The following is a 22165-nucleotide window of genomic DNA, read 5'->3' on the forward strand; positions in this document are numbered from 1 at the left end:
TCACCCTGGGTCGAATTCTTGGGCCACCTTCTTAGCCTTGCTCCACTCACCGCCCGCGATCAGTGCCTCTACGGCCTCCTTGACCAGCTCCATGCTGAGGAACAACTGGGCTGCCTGCGTTGCGACGGCCGCCCAACAATGCATACGCAAGTTAGATGCAAGGCGACTTACACTTTTAACATAATGCTTACCGAGCTGTGCTTCTTGATATCCAGCAGCATACGCGCGGCGTTCTTGAGTATCTTGTCGGCCTTTTGCTCATCTAGGAACTTTAAGGCCAGGTCGGCCGCCTGTGTGCATCGAATATTTGTTGTGAAATGAATTGTTTGCGTTAGCTACTCGTGGCCCCGTAACGGTAACTAGATTCGGTACTAGAGTGTGCCATTTTTATATCTTTCTAGCTTCGTTACGCATACATGATTACCCCGAGTTGTTGCTTACCTTCACCCAGCATTTTTCGAGCATGTCGACGTTTGTCACGTTTTGAGGTGTCATGCGCATATAGCAGTCCACTGCTCGTTCGTACTGAGCATTTCGTTCCCACTCCTGGGCCTGTTCAAGCAGGGCGTCAACGTCTCTGCAGCGTAGAAAGCGAATTTGCACGCTATAGTGCTCACATCGACGCGAACGACGTTAAGTTGCGTTAGAAAAGGTACCGCGATGAGACACTTCATAGATTCCCCAGCCGAAGTCTAAGGCTTACTTAATCGTCACCACGGCATAGCGATTCGCGCCAGAGTGCGTGAATTCTGAGTTTTCCTGGATCACTTTGTGCGACCACCTATTAGCAGCACCCTGGCGGAGAAAGTTGTCGTTTCTTCTATTTAGTACATGAGCAAATATTTACCGCAGCGAATATATCGACACATGAAAACGGCAAAACCTCCTTATCAGGCGGATACAGAACACCTTACCGAAGCGAGTCATAAAGATGGCCTCGCCACCCTATGTTTCAGCGCGCATCTCCAGCTCGTATAATTGCTGCCTGTAACATCATTTCCGCGCTTTTCTCGCTAGATGTAAAAATGAGTGCTGTGAGAAGCACTTACCGTGATCCCTTCGTGTCCATGTGATTATCGTATTCCTCTTGAAGCTCCATCATCTTCGACGGTGTGTACTCTCTGCAGATGCGAAGAGCGTCGTTCCACATGCCCGCGTCCTACGCAAAGATTTAGGCATCTTGGCAGCTCTTTAAAGCTAGCGCGCTTCTCTTATCCTGTCCTTATGAGTTGCACTCTAAACTAGCGTTGTGGCACTGCTGAGATTGATATAGATTTAGATTAATTTTTCGCCGAGCAATTAGTGATAAAACAATGATATTTTATTAAAATAACCTGGCCAGCATGAAGCGCAGGTTATTTAAAGATATACATTTCTGAGAAAAAACCATTTTATCTGTATTACTGTTGTAATCTACAACTCCAAAAAAGGTACACGCTGATTTTAAAGGCACGCGCCCGTCTATCATTGAACGAGGATTTCTCCTCGAAGCGCTAGTTACTATGCCAGCTAAAGAGAAAACCCTTTATGTCATCAAGTTGCATCGGTCCGCCGAAGATAGTTGCTGCCACCAGAAGAGCGACGGGCACACCTATCGGTAGTACTTTATCCGATCAACAGCGCCTGTCTTCACCCGAAGAGCATACGTATCAGGGGCGTAGCCAGAAATTTTTTTCGGGGGGGGGGGGTCCAACCATACTTTACGTATGTTCGTGCGTGCGTTTGTATGTGTGCTTGTATATATACACAAGCGGTTCTTACACCGCGGTTCCAACCGACACCGTAGCAAAGCGCGCGCGTGTCACGCCAAGTACATCACGCATGCATGTGCAACTGTGATCCCTTTATCCTAGTTCAAGTGCCTCTTATGTTTCATTTCTTCACTTTTATCTTCGAGGTACGAGAAAAAGCAGAGGCCGGTAACCTTGTATAGCTTGATGACGAGGTCCGGCCTTTCAGCCCGAAGCGCCAACGACTCAGCTTGCTGATAGTGGCCAGCTTGAAAGGCGACCCTCGCCTGACCGATGGACACGTCCGCCACGGATTCCGGGTCGTGAGCTTCGGCCACGCGCCTGGCGCTGTCCCAGTCCTTATTGTGGACGTACCTTTTGGTCGAGAAGATTACGCCGATCACATTCTGGACGTGGCCACCTAACGTCAACTGCAAAGGTTCTCATCACGTACAGGTGGGCGACTTACATAAGCACAGCTTCTTTGGGCTTGTTGGCCTTTATAAACTCTTGTTCCGCCTCGTGGAACTTGCCCTCGTCCTCGAGGAACATGGCGTACTTGAGGTGGATGTCTGGAAGCTTGTGCTTGGCTGTTGCTTGCGCTAACTCGAACGCAAATTCGAAGGCACTGAAACAATACCGCCAAGACAAAAATAAGTTTTAAATCACGCTTCTTAAAGATGTACGCTCAGTCTGTAAAATATGCAATAATTTGTTCACAGAGGCCCTTTTATGTTGCTATCATTCGGACATCCTCGTCATCCTCCCAAAGATTGTTGTGCATTCTTGTGGTATGCCCCAGGAGATATCCTTCACCAAATCTGACGAGACTCGTGCTGCCGAAGCTTCACTAGAACTTATCTTCTACCATCCTCTACATCCTATATTTCTACCAATTACCGTTCATGCCACGAACCATCGTCTCCAAAAGAAAACGGCAAATTATTAATTCTGACATAAGAAAAGTTCATGTTGTATTGTAGCTGTCTTTGAAGTGCTTCCGATAAATCGAAACATTCACTTAAAGAATGACTGAGAGATAAAGGTTGTGTAGAGGAATACTTTCTGTAGCCTGTTAGGGAGCACGACTCAGCGCATAACTCAATCAAATTGAGGAAAGAGGAAGCAATAATAATAGTTGTGGTTTTACGTTCCAAAACCACGATATGATTATGAGAGACGCCTTAGTGGAGGGCTCCGGCACTTTCGACCATCTGGGTTTCTTTAACGTGCGCTTAAATCTAAGCACACGTGCCTCTGGCATTTTGCCTCCATCGAAATGCGGCCGCCGCGGCCACGATTCGATCCCGCGACCTTCGGGTCAGCATTCGAACACCGTAACCACTAGACTACCGCGGCTGGTAGGAGGCAGCGAGGGGTGGGGCGTTGCTCTATCACGTTGGCACGCAAACCACATATAAATAACATAACATTGGTGCTTACTAAAATGTCAACGATGTGCTCAACTCAAGATTATAATATAAATGCCACACACGCACTTTATGCAATCAAGAGTAAGGAAATGCGCAGTCAAGTTATTCTTATGCATCTTTTTTTTTTCTTCGTCCCAACCACTGTACAGCTGGTAAGGAAAGTTAATAGACCTTTGTTCAAGCAATCCCAGAACCCCCCGCGGGCGCGTGAAGCACTATGGGAAAAGTGTGTACGGCGAGCCCGCCGGCTGTTCCGTCGCTCGCTGCTCGTTGGCGCCGTGGGAGCACCGAACGAGAAAAAAAAAAAACGCGTCGCCTCTGGTTGACACACGTCTGAACGCACCTGCATGTATCTCTACGCATGAAATGCGAAAGGAATGATGCAGTTAGCGTAGGTATTACCGAGCGGATGTATACCGGATGTAGCAGTTAAGCGGCATGCGAGTTATTACGTGCCGATACATGCAGTCAAAACGTGCTATCGTGCAGCAATGTGAGCTGAAACACCGAATTCGTATTTATTCAATGATCACTTGTTCATAAGCCGCTATGGCATTTAATGCCATAGCGGCTCGTGATCGGGTTTAGCCAAACTGTAGAGAGGTGTTACAGTGTTCAGGTATACAGATGATTATGTGATTTTAATTGACAAGTCACGCGCTGTACAAAGAGGTGAGCACATTCTAAGCGTCTTTAAAGAAAAAGGAATGGGACTAGAATTCCCTTGCTAGATGCCTTTCTCTGATAATTTACCGTTTCTTGATACATGCTTTAAGCTTCTCTGCGGAGCATGTTTGCGAACAGTATAGGCCGCGTTCAGCGAAATCGGTGTTTAATTTCGCGTCGGGGCATTCGAATATTGTTAAACGAGGAATTGTGATGTCATGGTTACGCACGGCATTGGAAAAAAACTTGCGCACATAAGATGAGCAGTAGTTTCCAGCTGCAAACTGATCAAAGAGGCGGGATATCCTGCGTATCGTTGTATCGGTTTGCGAAAATCGATTCGCATGGCAAAGAAAGATTAATACGGACGTCCTTCATCCGTGAATAATGAAGAAACTAGAAATATTGCAGTTATTCAACATATGTAGGGTAAGGCGGGGCAAAATGAGACGCGGGGCAAAACGCGACATTTTGACTTTGCCGCCCTCTACAGCTAATACAAAAAGTACCTTTTCTTTGTTTCTCTATTTCAGCGATAGGTGCCGGTAGTTTTCGACGTTTTTTGTGTAAAAGTTCATGATTGCTCACAGCGTTCGCGCGGGAAAAATTGTGCGGCTGATGTCAGTGTGTTCGTGACCCGCCAAAAAGGGGCGAAATTCTGCTCGGCCAAATTTTCGGATCCGTGAATGAAGCTACTCCGGCGTCAGTACAACAACGTAAGTATTTATATTGTTACTTTACACTACTAGCTAAATTCCACCAAAAGTTTAGTTCATTTGGTGCCGTGGGCCAAAGGACAATTTTTTTAAAATTCGGGCATGTGAGAGGGGCAAAACGCGACAAAAAGGCATTGAATTGCCTTAGAGACTGTCTTATTAAGTGAACCATTTATTTACGCTCATTATATGTAATATTTTGTTGTTTAGGATGGTATGGACGTACAAGAGAATATCATCTAGAGTTTCCTGGGAGGAAAACGACATGAAAAATGCACTGAATGCTTTTCAGGAGTTGAGCAACACAACGTCGGGTTCTGTTTGGATTCAATGCGTGGAGTGCAAAGATTGGGCTCATGAAGACTGCGTGGGGGCCCACGGAGTGAATTTGAAGTGCTTCTACTGCAAGAACTGAAAGGATAAATTTTTTTCACACTGTCTCGTTTTGCCTCACGCAGCGTCTCGTTTTGCGCCGCAAGTTGAGGCAAAATGAGACATGTAGTGCATTTTTTGTTTCTTTTTAAAATAAACTTTTGAATAGGTGCTACATCGCCATATTTATGTAGCACATACCTTGCACCCAAAAGAAAGTTCCTGCATTGATGTTTCATAGTAACGAGTGAAATAAAATAAAACATTCGCTATTTTCAAATTTTTGTCGCATTTTGCCCCGCCTTACCCTATAAGAAGTCGCACGGCCTGAAGAACGTATAGGGAAGCGATGTGGGGGTGAAGGTTGTGTTTGCCGCCCCAAATAAGCTTAGTCGCATTAAGGTCGCAGGGTTCTGCGGTGGGCAAAGAAAAATGCGGTCAGAGGCACGCCAATTGTTTTGTAAACTGTGTAGGAGTTAACCGCAAATTTCTCTTTCATGTGTCCATATGTACATCGGCCAGACTGGTCGATGTATTAATACGCGCCTCAGCGAGCATCGAAATTCATTGAATGGAGCCGTCTCATCTCGCATCGCTATGTCAGTCATGAAAATATAATCCCATCTTCAAAAGCACAGTAGTTTTGTACCATCAACCTAATCAGACAACCGGATAAATTTCGGAGGCATATCATGTCAGAAAAAACGACACACTTTGTGTCAGTCAACCTTCTCAGTCGCTACAAGACAAGGAATTCAACTTTATTAATCGACTGTAAGCACGCGCCTTGGTTGTTTGACTTTTTGTGCCTCTTTATGACACGCGCGACGAACTCCCATTTTTGTATATATGCTTTTTTTCACGCGTGCAATAAACTTTCAGTTGTGTGTGAGCGCTGGCTTGTGCATTTCCTTCCTTGTACTGCTCCTTTCTTTTTTCGCTCTAAGTATTGTTCCAACCTGTAGTTATATCACCAACGAAGGTTAGTAAGCACTTATCGTTGGTTACATATATGGTGCGAGCGACGCAGTGAATGTATCTCATTTCCCCAAATGCCGACTACACTTTCTAGTGTACTCTTTAAATATCAGAACCTCACACTGTACTCGTCGACAGTGTCGATGGACGTTGATTCCAAATGCATCTGTGAATGATAGACCACTCCTGCACTTCATAGTCAACCGAGTTGTATCTTTTTTTTTTCATTTATGCCGTAAGGTGCGCTGGTGCAAAAAAAATAAATAAATAAAAGGTGACGCTTCTGAGCCGATCAGCTGGTCCAACAGTGGGACAGATGGAAATCGTCGAGAGGCCGTCGCAACTAAACACTGAAGTTCGTGATTGAATTGCGCAGTAACATGTTGCACCTTGCCAAATTCACTGGGTCTAAGAAGCCCTGGCACGGCGCAAGCGGAAAGCTACAGCGCGAGGCCCGCGCGCTCGTCGAGGCGGCTGCTGCGGCCATGCTGCGGCGTACACACTTTTCCCATGAGCGCTTGCATGCCCGTTGGTGGCGCTCGTGTGCTTGAAAAATGTCTATTCAATTCAACTCAACGCTGATCTATTCAACTACTTGATATTAAACAACAGTATGAATTCCGATGAATGCCAATATGAATGACATTGGTGACAGAGGGAATTGCCGAGGGTGTCAAAGATAGTGTTGTGAAGGACGTCGTCCTAACTACCATTATTGTACCTATAGTAAATATGCTCCAACAAAAAGGTAGCACTTTTATTTATTTGTATTTTATTGTCTGAGCTAGGCCGATGACATTAGCTACAGAAGACAGTCTACGTCTAAAGCACGTTATCAACTATTGATAGAGTTAGTATTTCACACGAACCATTCATTATAATCTTGCTAGTAGTGAGCAAGCGGTCACCATTTATTCCACCACACCGCTCACACAGCTTGCTAAGGCTACTGACCAATAATAAGGCAGTGTGAAAAAAAAAAAAAAAGACTTGTTCTTCGCTTCAGTTGAGTAACAAGACAACTGGTTTCCATTCCGCAGAAAATTCACTTAAAACAGACACAGGGCTCATATAGGACAACAGTACCTTGCGGGATTATATTCAAAGGGGACACTGAACGTTTTAATTATTATTACATCCGGATATAGACGAGCGCCTCCAAGCGGCAAGCGCAGCATCCACTTCAAACATTGCGAATGGCATATGCAGTCAGCCATCGGTAATGACAGCGCGAGATTGCCCAGTGGAGAAAATACTGAATAAAAGGAACCCGTGACTGAATTACAGAAGTTTTTTCGGCGCCTTGACCCGAGAATGTTGTAGACAGATGACCCGAGAGTGTTGTAGAAAGGACGTATCAATGCTGCATGTACTGAGGTCTATGCGTGAGGACGTTGTGTGAGAATATTCCGAGATAACTTTGAATGCGTGCGCGACTATCTTATCGTGCGCCTAAGCCCAAGTGCACGGGCTTTCTTCATCTTGTTCATTTTTTTTTCTCTCAGCGTTCAATTAGAAAGCGGTCACCGAGTGTGGGAATCGAATGCGCTATTACTAACTCAGCAGCAAGCCGTCATAGCAGAGACCAGCTGCATCCAATGCATAGGCGCTAAGTCATGAACTAGTACATAAACCAATGTTATAATCTGCTCTTCTGTCGCGCTTTTACGAGCCCGCGGATGCAACAGAGCGGGTTTCCTTACCAGTTCTCGGCGGCATAATCGATGGTGCTATCGAGCAGGCCTAGCTTTGTGAGCAGCCGTATGGCCGAATCACCTCCGAGACTTTTGGACCAGAGATAAGCCACCTGCTTGCAGGCAACGGGACCGCCATGCTTCTTGGCCACCTGCGCAGTTCGACCGAATGAAGCTCTTAGTGAACATCGCCGCTGACCACGAACAAAATGACGTTCTCAATGAGAACGTTAAAATGTCCCGCAATTCTTTTACGTTGAAGGATCGAATGCACAAAAAAAAAAGAAATATAGAGGAGTTCACAAGCTAAGCTCACCCTGTGAAATGCATGGACAGCTAAACAATCGAATAAGTCATGACCCCTTATTTAGAGTGACGTGCATGGGATATAAACTATTTTCTTCATATATGCACCGGCTTACAGAATGTTGCAGCACCAGTGAAAGAGATTAACTATTTTCTTCATATATGCACCGGCTTACAGAATGTTGCAGCACCAGTGAAAGAGATTAACTATTTTCTTCATATATGCACCGGCTTACAGAATGTTGCAGCACCAGTGAAAGAGATTAACTATTTTCTTCATATATGCACCGGCTTACAGAATGTTGCAGCACCAGTGAAAGAGATTAACTATTTTCTTCATATATGCACCGGCTTACAGAATGTTGCAGCACCAGTGAAAGAGATTAACTATTTTCTTCATATATGCACCGGCTTACAGAATGTTGCAGCACCAGTGAAAGAGATTAACTATTTTCTTCATATGCACCGGCTTACAGAATGTTGCAGCACCAGTGAAAGAGATTAACTATTTTCTTCATATATGCAACGGCTTACAGAATGTTGCAGCACCAGTGAAAGAGATTAACTATTTTCTTCATATATGCACCGGCTTACAGAATGTTGCAGCACCAGTGAAAGAGATTAACTATTTTCTTCATATATGCACCGGCTTACAGAATGTTGCAGCACCAGTGAAAGAGATTAACTATTTTCTTCATATATGCACCGGCTTACAGAATGTTGCAGCACCAGTGAAAGAGATTAACTATTTTCTTCATACATGCACCGGCTTACAGAATGTTGCAGCACCAGTGAAAGAGATTAACTATTTTCTTCATATATGCACCGGCTTACAGAATGTTGCAGCACCAGTGAAAGAGATTAACTATTTTCTTCATATATGCAACGGCTTACAGAATGTTGCAGCACCAGTGAAAGAGATTAACTATTTTCTTCATATATGCACCGGCTTACAGAATGTTGCAGCACCAGTGAAAGAGATTAACTATTTTCTTCATATATGCACCGGCTTACAGAATGTTGCAGCACCAGTGAAAGAGATTAACTATTTTCTTCATATATGCACCGGCTTACAGAATGTTGCAGCACCAGTGAAAGAGATTAACTATTTTCTTCATACATGCACCGGCTTACAGAATGTTGCAGCACCAGTGAAAGAGATTAACTATTTCGTTCATATATGCACCGGCTTACAGAATTTTGCAGCACCAGTGAAAGAGATAAACTATTTTCTTCATATATGCAACGGCTTACAGAATGTTGCAGCACCAGTGAAAGAGATTAATTTATCTCGTGCTAGCATTTGCTATGACTAGCAATCTGGGGTGTCGTCAGATGCATGTCTACATCTCCGTCCAAATTCGATCGCGACGTCCAAGTGCGCTCCTGAGAACCGGAAGGAGCGCGTACTTATAGATTCTCAGCTGCAGCCACGACCTGACAGCCAACACAGGGATCTCCCCGCGCATTGGCATTTGCCAGCGTACAATGGAGGTATGCCGCGTATACAACTGCGAGAGCACCGCGAAGGATATATCATATATATGACACTGTGAGCGTCCGCTGCACTGGTAAGGCTAAGTTTGAGGTAGCGTATGTCTGTCGTGAATTCGGCGATGAAAGCAAGTTGCCGGAGCTCTCTAGCAGTATACATATAGTATGCGCTCCACAACGGCCGAAACGCTTGTATGTTCGAAGCTACTTTGAGATTTTGACGATGCACACTCGCTTTAGCTTCAGCTGCAGCTACAGCACTCGTGTGTATTTTTGTATACTTGCAAATATACTGCGCGACACAATCATCAAAGGTGCAGAAAAAAGGACACGATAGGAAAGAGCGCAGCTATTTCTTGACGGCGACATTTATACATAGTAACAATCAACAATTTACATAAAATTAAAAAAAAAACTAATAAAAGAAATTGAGCTCTTTCCTATCGTCTCCTTTTTTGCACGTTATGGTGATTGCGTCGCGCAGTATATTTACAAGTTCACGTGTAAGGCGTGACTCTACTCACGGCATACGCTTCTTCCCACATGTCATTTGCGCGGTACATGTTAACGGCCGCCTTCCAGTCGCTCGCCGATAGGTAGTGCGCTTCTGCTTGCAGGTAGTTGCCCTCGTTTTCCAGCTCCTGCGTGAAGTGCTTAATATGTTGGCACCTCCAAAAGCGAAAAAAAACGGCTTTCAGCTAACACGTGTCGCTGAGAAACTAAATGTTCAGATGGGTGTGGGTAGAGAGGTACAAGAAATTTTCAGCTAGCTGACCAGAGAAGTGAAAGTATTGCTTGATACGGCTTATCGTGAATGTAAAAATCAGAACTTTGCATTTTCATCAGCACTCGACAGATTCCAGCATTAATTGTACTAAAATGATCAAAGCCGACAAAGAGTAGTGTTAATTGGAATGGCGGACGGGTCGGCTGAGTGAGCACTTCACCTGAATGAACGTAACACAGACACCGTGACGATGACAAAAATACCTTTAAAATGTCAGAATATTCGTTTATACGCGTTGAACTTTAACCATTCGTTTTCTTAGTCCTAGTTGCGTTGACAGTACAATGGCACTGAATAGTGTTTATTGGTGCTTTCTGCGAATTTGGTGGCAAGGCTGCCTCATAAAACTTGATAACTGTTTCTTTTTTAATCTCTAATCAAACGCGCTTCTAATCTCATCGTAGCACGACTTGTTTTGGCCCTGCGCATCCGACTGTGCAACGAAGTGGGGAAAATACGCCAGCTTCATGAAACGTTTTAAGCGAAAGCTTGGGAGCATACCTTAGCGAGGTGCAAGTGAGTGTCCGAAAGGAGGTCTGGGTGGAATTCTTTAACCACACGCATCATGTTGTCGTACTGACGATACTTCTTATACATTGCAATGGCTAAGTCAGGTTCCTCGATGAACAAGTAAAGCCTGAAAAATAACAGCAGAGCAGACAACAAAATATTCTGCAGAAGAACCGACATTTGGGCGAGTTGGATTGCGTTAAACATGATGAGTGGTTTTCAGCGCAAACGACGAATAGACAGAGAAAAAGGAATACACAGCGCTGGTGTTCGGGTTCCTCCTTCTTCTCTGTGTATTCGTCGTTTGCGCTGAAAACCACTCATCATGTAAAACCACTCAACAAAATATTTTTGCACGCAAAGAAGACACGTGAAGGAAGATAGCATTATAAAGAACATGATAAGCACTCGAACTAAGTGGGCAAGAAACGGTATATTCGTGTGTTTTTGGCTTTAATGCAGCAATACTGGGGCCCTTGCTGGTACGTGTTCTAGCCTTACTGAGCCACAATTTAAAAGTTTCTCGCTCGTTTATGTTCGTTATCACTGGCTCACTGCCTTCACCCAGGGACCTCATTCACATCGTACGCTATAACTGTTCTTAAGAAAGAATTCTAGCCAATCCTATAGTCCTGGACATATTGGGGAAGGCGGCTTACCAGTGGCAAACAATATTAAACGCTTTGTGAATTCAGCGCCTAACTTTGTTTCCTTTCGCGAATACTTTGGGCATATTTTATACACCGCAAAACTTGAGACCCCTGAAAAATAGGCGGGGGGCTCCTCCTTCTTTTCTTGCATATTTCTGTAACCTATCGTTAGAGTATTAGTTATTTCTTTAACTTTCAAGTCGATTTGTCCTTTCATTTTACAAAGATTATGAAGGTAATGCACAGCGTTTGCTTTTTTTTTCTTGCACAATTCCTGCGCACTACGATGAAATAAAGAGAGTTCACTTCCCCAGAATTTCTCTTGATTGAATTTGTTTTATTTGTATCACAGCTGCTTCACAAAATATCGGCCCATCAGTCTCCCCGATCTTTTCTCGCGACATCATCTGTAAGTCGCTATGTTTAACGGGCACTGACCCGAGGTCAGTCATATTATTAATCCTGCTGCAAGCATGCTCTGATCCCTCCCTGTAGTCTCTTATCAGCAGGCGGCACTCACTTTTCGGCCTCTCTCAATTTCCCTTGCTTCTCGAGCTCCGATGCCTGTTCCGTGTACATGCTCGTCACATCTTCCGGTCTCAGGTGGAGCTTGGCAAGCTGCGTGGAAGGAACGTCGCTTGGCGCGAGGCTGGTCATCTTTCGCATACGAATAAAACACGAAGCGCGCAGCTCATCCCATTAAGCGGCGGTAGCGCATAAATTTCCCTTAGGTTCCCGAACTCTCTCGAAAAGTAGTGCAAGCTTTTGTTTTTTCTATCCATTGCGGCTTACTGCGTGCTAACGCTTGTTTATTCCGCCTTATGTTTTCGGCATTTTTCTTCATTTCTTTTCACGTTTCTTTGTCGTCGCGGTTCGTCGCTGATGATCCATGGTGTATGTGGCCCCTCGGTAGAATCGTAACAATAAGAACGGGATGAAATCTCCTAACAGAACTGTCAATATACAGAGGCCGTCACTTCAGACTTTTTGGCTGCACTTTTGTACCGCGACTCGTTTGTCAACTGCTCAACTACTGCGCATAAAATGATCAAAATGGCTTACCTTCAGCGCTTTGTCCCATTTTCCGGCACTGTTGTACATTTCAATTGCCTCTTTTATCTTCCCAGCTTCTACGTAAAAGTGCTCTGCCATCTGAAGCGTAATCACGAGACGGTTCAGAAGAGGTCAGGTCACTAAAGGGGCAAATAAGAGTGAATACGTGGGCCTGTTGGCATAATGGGTAATTTCTTAAGTTTAGATGTAGCGCGGCAAGGGGCATGGACGCCAGAAAGAAACGTACCACGATACACAGCGCTGTGTGTCGTCGTACGTTTATTTCTGGTGTCCATGTCCATTGCCGCGCTACAGCGAAGCTTAAAAAGCTAAATGAGCAAACTTACTCGCCGACTACACAGTCGAAAATTGTACAAGCACATAGTTACACAGAGCCATGCTTGAGCTTGCTTCTTCAGATATTTTCGAATGACGCAAATCTACGGCGTCTGATATATTATCCACGTTTGATCTCTTAATGAGGGTTCAGCCTGCAACTGTGAATTTTCTATTCAGTTCGTCCACTTGCGTTTAGGAATGATATTCCTGCACTCGTCTGGTTACTGGTCTAGTTACCTGCACAGTTTTGTTGTTTCTAGTAATATGCGCGTCAGTTTGCACACCGATGCTATCTGCGTGAAGTCGTACTACATGCAACTACTGGGCTGACACCAGGCAGCGGTAGGAGACAGAATAGGGATGGTTGTGTGAATAGGTAACTTTATAATTAGAGGCACATATTAATGAAGAAAAAGAATATAAGGTAGAGATAGGTACAGTGTTATTCTCCCGTATTAAAGCTTGGTTAGCTCAAGTAGGCTAGGTGGCTATATCTCGTCTCCCTGTTTCAAAGAGGATTTCGTGAGAAGTAATCGTGACACATTGGGGCATGAAAACCTAACCTCGAGGTCTCCGGTCGAGTGGAAGTGTTGAGCCAGCTTGCTCTGGTACCGGTTTATTTCAGGCGTGTCGTCGATCACCTCGATTATCTGCACAGCTTTTTTCCACTGCCGTGCGTTGATGGCTGCATCCAGAGCTTTCACCGTCTTCCTGCATCAAAAGGTCGCCTTTCGTGGCGTGACACTCGCGCGTTACCTCGGCAAGGGCTTGGCGGAAGTGCTCTGTGCCCTGTTATGGCCGGCACCTAATGGACACCATGGCTAGGTCCAATGTTACCAAATTTATAACGAAGCACGATGCAATTTGCATAAATGCTTGACCTTACAATTCTGCATATAAGCTTAAGAAACTTCATTTCTCGATGTGACTATAGCGACGTGTGAAAATATTTAGTAGAGACGCGAGTGATATGTATTGCAGCGCTTTGCGCCCTTACTATTCCTGTTTCTGATGGCTTAATCAATATGAGAGTTGCAGCGAAACGCATAAAGTGCGCAAATAGGACAATCTAAGATATAGCTCTGTTTAGCTAGATGGTCGAAAATGCTTCCCAACTAAGTACATCTGAATGAAGGTACACTTTACATAATTAACGAATCTGTTATTCACATTACTCTTGCGTGCGCGCGTCTCAAATTTTGTCAGCTGCAGCGATGGCGTCTCGGCGGCAGCTCGCCACAACCCACCCTGCCTCGATGAAATGGTTGATGGCGGCGTCCAGCTGCCTCTGCGAGACCAAGTACTCGCCCCACTCTTCCTCAAGGGCAACCACGTCGCCGGGGTTCCGTTGTCGAGAGAGTTCGACGGCTGAACACAGGTGTAAGAAAAAGAAACATCAACATGAAATAAAAGAAACCTGGTAAGAACAAATGAGGATGGACACGCAACCACAGGCACGCACGCCATATCATTTTGCCTGCAGAAAACCCTGCGACACAAGGAAAAAATTTAGTCACTTTAGCTAACGCGGAGGAGAGCGCAGGCGAAAGCATAATCTTTCACGAGACACTCATTAAACTACACTGACTTTCTTAGTCAACTGGACTGCCACCTCCTGTTACTTGTTCTCCTTCGGTTGCCTATATTGACATCACCGCTGGTTGGACATGCGGAGACTTGGTCGCCAAGCTGTTAATTCACATTTGGTGCACCTTTAATTCACCTTAACATTTCATTCACTGTTAATTCACGTGTGATTCATCCTCAGTTAACTTTAATTCACATGATTAATCTTAATTCACATTTGGCTACCATTAATTCACCTTAATAATAAAAGTTGGGTTTAACGTCCCCAAACCACGATATGATTATGAGGGACGCCATAGTGGAGGGCTCCGGAAAATTTGGCGACCTGGGGTTCTTTAACGTGCACCTAAGTTTAACACGGACTTCTAGCATTTCGCCTCCATCGAAATGCGGCCGCCGCGGCCGGGATTCGATCCCGCGACCTTCGGAGTCAGCTATCGAGCATGGTAACCATGACCAATGAGGCGGGTGTATGAATAGTAGCGAAGCTGAGAAAGAAACCTCTCCCCCTTTTAGCAATTTATGAACGGTCAACGAGCGGTGACCGGTAGTGCCCTACTAGCATTGGCTAAAGTTCTCTAGTGTGAGGTAAATGATGACTAATGTCTGCTAGTGTCGTCTTACTATTCACAAATGTTGGCTATCCGATGTTATGACAACAACATTGTCATCATTCGATCTCAATCCAATGATTGAGTTTTTGCTAACGCATGTATACGTAAACTACTGGTTCGCCCTACTTCCTTCTGCGTTTTGTTCGAATTCAGGAATGCGGTAACGCTCCGAGAAATCGCGTTTGTTTATTTGTCTGTTTCCAGTTTTTTTTTTTTTTTTTTTTGAGTTTCAGTTTGAGACCCTGGTGCTGGCCGAGCGAGCGGCTGTAGCGGGTGTGCTGTTTTCGCACGAGACGCCGGGCGCACCTTTTGCGTAGTGATGACCCGCACGGTAGCACTGCAGGGCCTTAGCGTGCTCGCCGAGCTGCTCGTGGAGGCTGCCAGCGTGCTCGTACAGCTCGGAGTGTGTAAGCGCCGCGATGACGCGTTCGGCCAGGTGCCGCTGCTGCACAAGACCCGGCACAGAGCGCAGTACCAGGGCGGCCTTGGCCGGAAGGCCAGACTTCAGGTACAGCGAGACCGCTTCTTCCACGTTGCCCTCTTTTTCCTTCAGCTGGAAAGACCACCGCGGATCGAGATAAACATGTTTATCGTTTTGCCTTTGTTTTCACATCTAATTATTTTTTTACATAATATATGTAGCTAATTGTCCGGGCAAATATAATTGGTTAGAATTAACTCGGAGTACCCTCCCACGGTATGGTTCACTATATAAGATCATGATTTTATGGCATGTAAAAATCCCAGAATTTCATTTCTATGTCGTGACCACTCCTGACAAAGTAGTTTCCAGCGAGTGCCGTTCCACAAGTGGCAATCACAATAAGGAGATAAGAAGGTTATGACCCATTATCGCTATTATGCTCTGAGTAAACAGCGTTAGTGCTACGATGTATGCACAAGGTGCATGTTGATTATCACTGTATGGAGCGTTACTCAAGTTTGCTAGTTTAGAAGTACAAGAATCCCCCTGCAGTATTATGTACAGCAACATTATGCACGCTACCCCTGCGAAACGATTCATTACGAACGTCATGAACATCGTGAATTTCTCGTTTTCCGAACCACTTTTCATGATAAAAGCATTGCAGAACGCCTTGCGAGTGAAAAAGCGTGCTTTGGATTTATGTTTCGCTGTGTGTTGGTGACAACACTTTTAGCCGTTGGGGGAATAAAAATAGAGAAAGAAATGATGCTTGTTGGAGGGAAATGAGAGGGCGGACACCGCGGCTCGCGCCCTAACTTTCCGAGCAGCGACACTGGCCACCTCAGCAGACTTCCAAATCCCAACGCCTTATGAAAATTATAACCCTACAATCGCAAGGGACCCGCCTGCCCATCAGCGTTTTACCCGACAAGTATATGCCCCTACCCACAAACACCTAACAGGAGAGGAGGCCATCAATTGGAGAAGAATTCAAACTGAGGTTTATCCCCATTTAAAAAGATTACACGCCATGTTCCCGACGTGCTATTGAGCTTTCTACCCCTGGTGCGGAGGAAGTCCTACACTATATCACATTACCTGGGGCTGCCCAAAGCATCCCCCACACCTGACAGACACAGACATGACACCAACACACACGTTGGAGCAGTGGGAGGTGCGACCGTCCAGCTCTGACCTGGCCGACGAGCAAGCGCTGATCGACCAGGTTGAACGGGAGGCTAAGGCCAGTGGGGCCCTCCACTAATGCTCGCCCGATAAGAATAACTTATGTTTCATTAAAGTTTTTCTGTGCTGTTCTGCGACAAAAATGATTGCACTTTCAGACCGAAACTTGCTCATATACGGATGCTCTCGTAGTTGGCAATTTGTGGTACCACTCGGCTATATTTTGACTTTGAACCAATATACCTTCCGATGAGACGAGAAAAAGGGAAGACGTGCACTTACCTCAGCTGCTTTCCCTTCCATGCCGTTATTCAAAAGCCATTCAAAATAGTCCTCTCGGAGTTTGTCGACGTTGTGATAATTCTGCGTTACATGTGCGATTGATAAAAAAAAAGAAAATAAAAACTTTGTGTCAGATTTTGTCGTCGGACACGGCGGCGAAAACTATCCTTACTCTTGATTCGGCCAACTGGATCATCTCGTCCCACTTGTGCATGTTTTTGTACATCTCCATTGCTTCTTCAACTTTATTCTGTAAGGAACACCACAAGAGATGGCACATGCCGACTCATCATCCCTACAGATGTGTGGGATGCACTTGCAATATGAACTTTATACAGTCACACGTCGTCCAAGTCATATACACCGAAAAAAAAAATCACAGAAAGCGTGCAAAACCACTTCCGAAGCTCTGGGAGATGAATGACCATTCCGTCTGTCGTCTTTCGTGCGAAGATAACACTCATCCCCGGTAATGCGCTGAAGATGTTTATTCTCTCTCTCTCTCTCTCTAGTCCTTGTACTGCTTCTCACTGCCAGACGCATGATCCCTAGGTCCTACTCAGTACATTAAGTACATTTTTTTTACTCTATTGCTCCACCACATGGATCAACTCAAGGCAGTATACGGACACGCCAGCAAAGCAGCTTCGTGTGGTGCGCTAGTTAGAGCGGCCTCAACCAAGCAGCATTGGTCATGGCTTCAGCTGGCAGCTTGGAGCTGCCCCGCCTCTTGCGGCTCCTACCTGCTCGAGGTAGATGTTCTCGGCGAGCTTGAACTGCTTATCCAGCATGGCAATCCTCGCCCTCACTTCGTAATGGTCGTGGCCGTCTTGACCCTGGAAAGGGAGATAGAAGCCCGCCTCGTATGCTGTATACAGCAGCCGAGCGGTGCGCGCTCACGTACCGTGGCTCTTGCGGCCTCCTCCTGGAGGCGCATGACATGCGCCAGGAAGCGCGCCTTGGCGAGGTCGCCGAGCGCGGCGTACGAACGCTCGGCCACGGCGACGAGGCGCTCCTCGAGAGCCATCTGTCCCAGCGTGCGCCACATGGTTTCGGTCTCCTCCGTGAGCTCCAGGCTCTCCAGGTATGCAACCGCTCTGCATACGCGAGTAAGAACCGTTGACCGGCTCGACACACACCGTTCACGCCTCTCTCGTTGGAGGATGCATTAAAAAAACTTCTCCACGCGGACTACCAGAGCGAAATAGCGAGACAGTGAAATTAATCTCGTCTCGTGCAGATACTGCAGGAATGACTTATAAAGCGCGTTGTCCATCACCAATCACTTATATTGTCAGGTTAGCCAGCCCTGAGTGCCTTTTCTTTCAAAGGAGAAAGCAGGACGGAGAGATGGTACAGAGGGGGTAGGGGGTGTTCGCTTTAGACGAAAGAGCAGAATATCCCAGACGTTAGACATGATCTTCCTATGGCAAAGTACATGTCGGAAGACGGCAGTTGTAAGCGCGCCGTGCGAAGCAAATGGTTGTGGACAAAGAATAGTGAGATTAGGGCATGTGCGTCTCGTTGAAGGAGACACTTTCTAAAAGTGGAGAGAGAGCCGGAAGTCAGAAGGAAGAAAAAATTAAGTGGGGCTGTAGAGGCGACGAGAATTATAGAGCGAGCATTTCGCTCCACGAGTTCATTGTGATGGTACTGACTGTGTAACTAAGTTTCACGGCAGTTGTCAACACTAAAAATCTGAATCTCTCGACAAAGTGAAGAACTGGAATATTCATAAAGATGCCCAAGTGCGTATGTTGGATACATTGGTCGAAAATTAGGCAGTGTGCTTAAGCACAGTGATAAACACTGCGATTCTGTGATGAAATCTTCGCTGTCTTCTGTGAGGTATTTACCACGAAGATTAAAGTGCAACTTAGAACGCGAACAGAAACTTGACTGCCGAAGTAAAAACGACATGAGACACAAAGGGGACGCCTCACCGACCGAAGTCACCATCGGTGATTGCCGTGCCAAATTCGATGAGACCTTCTTTCAGCGGGTAGCCGACTGTTGTGAGACCTTCGTTGACAATGACTTCAGTTTTGCCATCCTCGCGTTCAATATCCACTACTTCACCCTAAACAGTTACAAAAAAAAGAAGGCAAAGCACAGACATAAAAAATTATTTGTCTCGATTCTCTTTAGTGGATTCACTGCAACTGCATGCTTTTCCTCTAAGTACTATAGTTATTGCCTTCGGCAGATACCAAGTCTTTTGCCAAATTCGCCTAGTGGTGTATATAGAAGCTGCATGGTTCTTCAAGGAATCAAGTTTGTCCCAACACTTTGCAGTCCTGGGAGGTTATTCTGAGATACCATACTCGTTATTCTCACAAATTTATAGCGCCATTATTGGCACGAGATGGTCCAGCAATGTATCCAGAAACAGGGTTACTTCTACTTGATTCTCACGCGAACTCCCCCCGTTTATGGGGAAGCATTAGAATAATTTCAAACGATTATATTTTTTTTCTGCGCAACGGAACGTAAGTTTGGAGTCAAGATGCCAACGCGCCGTTGAAATGTCGACTCGTAGGTGATTATTGCCGCTCTCGAAAGCGATCTCGTGCATAACATGGAGCTACGTACCTTGATGGGAATGTTGGTGGTCCTTTCAGGGGCATCCACGTTGTACCAGACATAGAGGACATTGCGGCCTTGCGCCACCACCACGTCGCTGTCCGGAACCCACTGCGGGACGCATGTGTCGTCAACGCGCGTGTGGGCAGTTGAGCTCGCCTGCTATGTGCACTATTCTCCGGATACACTGAGCACTCAACACCATTAAAGAAAACGCAATTTGTAGCCCTCCATCCTACCGTTTTAAACGTCCGGCGTGCTCTTTGCACGGAACCCTAAAACCATTCTTCGCCCGGCTTTATTTCAGCACGCTTATAACAGGACCTGCATGCAACGGCCGCCTGCAACAGTGTGCTGTCCTTAAGCTACATGGCCTGAAATTTTCAACATTCATTCTGCCTCTCTCAGGCGAATAAGTGGACAAACACGCAAGAACCACAGTTAAACAGAAACAACACCACGAATCACAGCGAAACACTACAACACTCAAACACGGAAACAAAGCACCGAGAATCACAGAAAAAGTTGCACAACGCAGAAAAGCGCCCAAGAGAGGCAGCGTAGCAGCGACACTCACCTGAACAAACGTGCAGTTATTCAGAAGTGTTACTTTGTCTTGGGACGCAATGTCGAACAGGCTGAGCTGGAATAGAAGCAGAAAAAGTAACCGCGTGCGCGTTACATTATTCCGCAGGCCGATCAGAAAAAATACAGACGCAATGGTAGAAACATGTATCATCACCACCACGATACATTCGCCCGCAGATGAGTTGCGGTGTCTATCGGAACAGTATTGCTATATAATTCCTTTGTTGAATATTCACTTGGCGCTGCAGTGTATTCGCTTCTGAGCCATGTGTTATATCGCTGTTGCATCAGTTACGGCGTCTTATGCGATTCTACTGTCCATGTGTTCATTCCTCTGGGGTGTGAGCAGCTATAGCTGCTGCGGTAGGAGGAGGAGGAGGAGGAGGAGGATGAGGAGGAGGAGGAGAAGAAAAACGGAAAGACAGGGAGGTTAGCCAGTTCTCAGACCGGCTGGCTACCCCGTGCTGGGGAAAGGGGAAGGGGGAGTGAAAGATGATAGAAAAGGGATGTTATAAAAGAAAAAAAGAACAATAGTACGATAAACGACACTGCTTAAAGTCTGTCTATGAGATTAGTTTTGCGCAAAAAGCGCAATAACGCTTTCAAAGCTTTCCGTGCCGAGGATGGTTTCGGCCAGTGTCCTAAGATCTTTTCCTCCGACAGTGGATGATTGTCAAGTCTATTTAACGCTTTGGACAGTTCTTCTCTTTGTGCACTGAAGCGAGGACACTCACAGAGAAGATGGGCGATTGTCCCCTCGCAGCTACAGTTATCACATGTCGGGCTGCTGGCCATTCCAATTCGAAATGAGCTTGGCTTGTTGGAAAACAAATGACACCAGAGGGGCCGTGGCTACAGCGCATGAGATATGATGCTGATTACATACAGTTTTGTTGCCATAGTTCTTCGCCGTTTTGCAAAACATTTATAATACACCTATAAGGCCACCTATAAAAACCGCAAAAGTCGAAAAAGGTCGAAGTCCTCTTCTGTAGTGGTGACCCTGTACGATTCAGAGGTGGAGATAACTTCTTGAGCTTCGTATGTCCGATAATCTATTACACATTATCAATTGCGTACGCAACCTTAGTTATGTGGCCGTTGAATGGCAGTTGGCCTTAAATAACCAGAACAATGAAGTCGTCTGGACACCTTAACAGTGTTCGGTACCGGATTTTGTATAAAATATACTGTCAGTGCCGCTTAAAATTTATGGTTTTGTGTGCATACTTGTAGCCTCAATTGTATTAAAAACGGGAATATCAGATATGGGTACTGGCTCTGACTTTTATCTTCACTAAATCTCACTCGCTGGCAGTCCACGTAGCAAGTAAACACGTCTTGACTCTTCATCTATTGCCAACAAAAGGTACTTGTATAGTTCACTTCTTTTCCATATTGTTACAGTCTGTTATGCTTCTCTGAGTGCACTGTTTCGAGTAATGCGCGATGGGCTATCACCGTGGCGAAGGGGACCAGCCGTACCCACCCTTTGCCGTCTGTCCCGAAAGAGGAGCTTCTGTCCCGTCTCGTTCAACTCGAGCCAGTCGATCTTAGAGTCGTGCGGCACTTGAGCCAGCGTCATACCCGTGACCAGGTCCACTGCAAATGCACGCCCGTTGGGCAGCGAACTGAGTGGCGCCATCCCATAAGCAGGCTACCGCAAATATATAAAGAATCCACATATTTTCTTGCGGGCTTCCCCGAACCAAGCAGCTGAGCTGTCAACCGTCTGTGTATTACGTGCTGCGCAGTTGTGTATCAAGGGATTAAAGTCAGGGGAGGCCCAGGAAGCCCCCCCCCCCCCCTTCCACCCTCTATTTTTTTAGAAGGAGCTTGACCCCCCCCCCCCCTTGGCATGTCAACTGTAGCTCTGCGGCACTCATTTAACAAGAGCTGGCGTTGTTTTTTCCAGTAGTGCTTTGTGCGGGGAAATTATAACTCTCCAAATTTCCGAATAATTACTTAATCGCGATTGATGAGGCGTCAGCAAAACAAAGGAAAACTCACAGGGTCCCTTATGCATTCACTTATTCTTCTTTTTCTTCGCTGTCGATGTATTGATCCTGTCCCGCCACCCTTCGAAAGCTTTCTGCACCTAACGTGGTTTTGCACCAAGATCGGAGGCACCTCGCCTGGTTTTGCATTGCCTTCGTGATCGGACCACCTTT

The 22165-nt window shown here is 45.8% G+C and overlaps 1 protein-coding gene across 1 annotated transcript in view; it reads right to left on the minus strand.

The window, feature by feature from the left end:
• The window catches only part of LOC119378158 (intraflagellar transport protein 172 homolog), a gene marked incomplete at its 5' end in the record, with an annotated part of 27979 nt that continues 5814 nt past the window's right edge, over window positions 1-22165 (minus strand). Inside the window, 22 exons of the mRNA XM_037647391.2 lie at window positions 1-114; window positions 192-290; window positions 442-577; window positions 1050-1159; window positions 1925-2105; window positions 2200-2358; window positions 7599-7741; window positions 9914-10030; window positions 10678-10813; window positions 11857-11954; window positions 12399-12488; window positions 13292-13439; window positions 13976-14096; window positions 15236-15482; window positions 16824-16904; window positions 16996-17073; window positions 17567-17659; window positions 17728-17920; window positions 18767-18903; window positions 19416-19517; window positions 19984-20049; window positions 21484-21596. Coding sequence (XP_037503319.2) covers window positions 1-114; window positions 192-290; window positions 442-577; window positions 1050-1159; window positions 1925-2105; window positions 2200-2358; window positions 7599-7741; window positions 9914-10030; window positions 10678-10813; window positions 11857-11954; window positions 12399-12488; window positions 13292-13439; window positions 13976-14096; window positions 15236-15482; window positions 16824-16904; window positions 16996-17073; window positions 17567-17659; window positions 17728-17920; window positions 18767-18903; window positions 19416-19517; window positions 19984-20049; window positions 21484-21596 — 2762 coding nt within the window. The remainder of the gene's footprint in view (window positions 115-191; window positions 291-441; window positions 578-1049; window positions 1160-1924; window positions 2106-2199; window positions 2359-7598; window positions 7742-9913; window positions 10031-10677; window positions 10814-11856; window positions 11955-12398; window positions 12489-13291; window positions 13440-13975; window positions 14097-15235; window positions 15483-16823; window positions 16905-16995; window positions 17074-17566; window positions 17660-17727; window positions 17921-18766; window positions 18904-19415; window positions 19518-19983; window positions 20050-21483; window positions 21597-22165) is intronic.

This window comes from Rhipicephalus sanguineus, unplaced genomic scaffold, assembly GCF_013339695.2.
Source record: "Rhipicephalus sanguineus isolate Rsan-2018 unplaced genomic scaffold, BIME_Rsan_1.4 Seq707, whole genome shotgun sequence".
Taxonomy (NCBI): domain Eukaryota; kingdom Metazoa; phylum Arthropoda; class Arachnida; order Ixodida; family Ixodidae; genus Rhipicephalus; species Rhipicephalus sanguineus.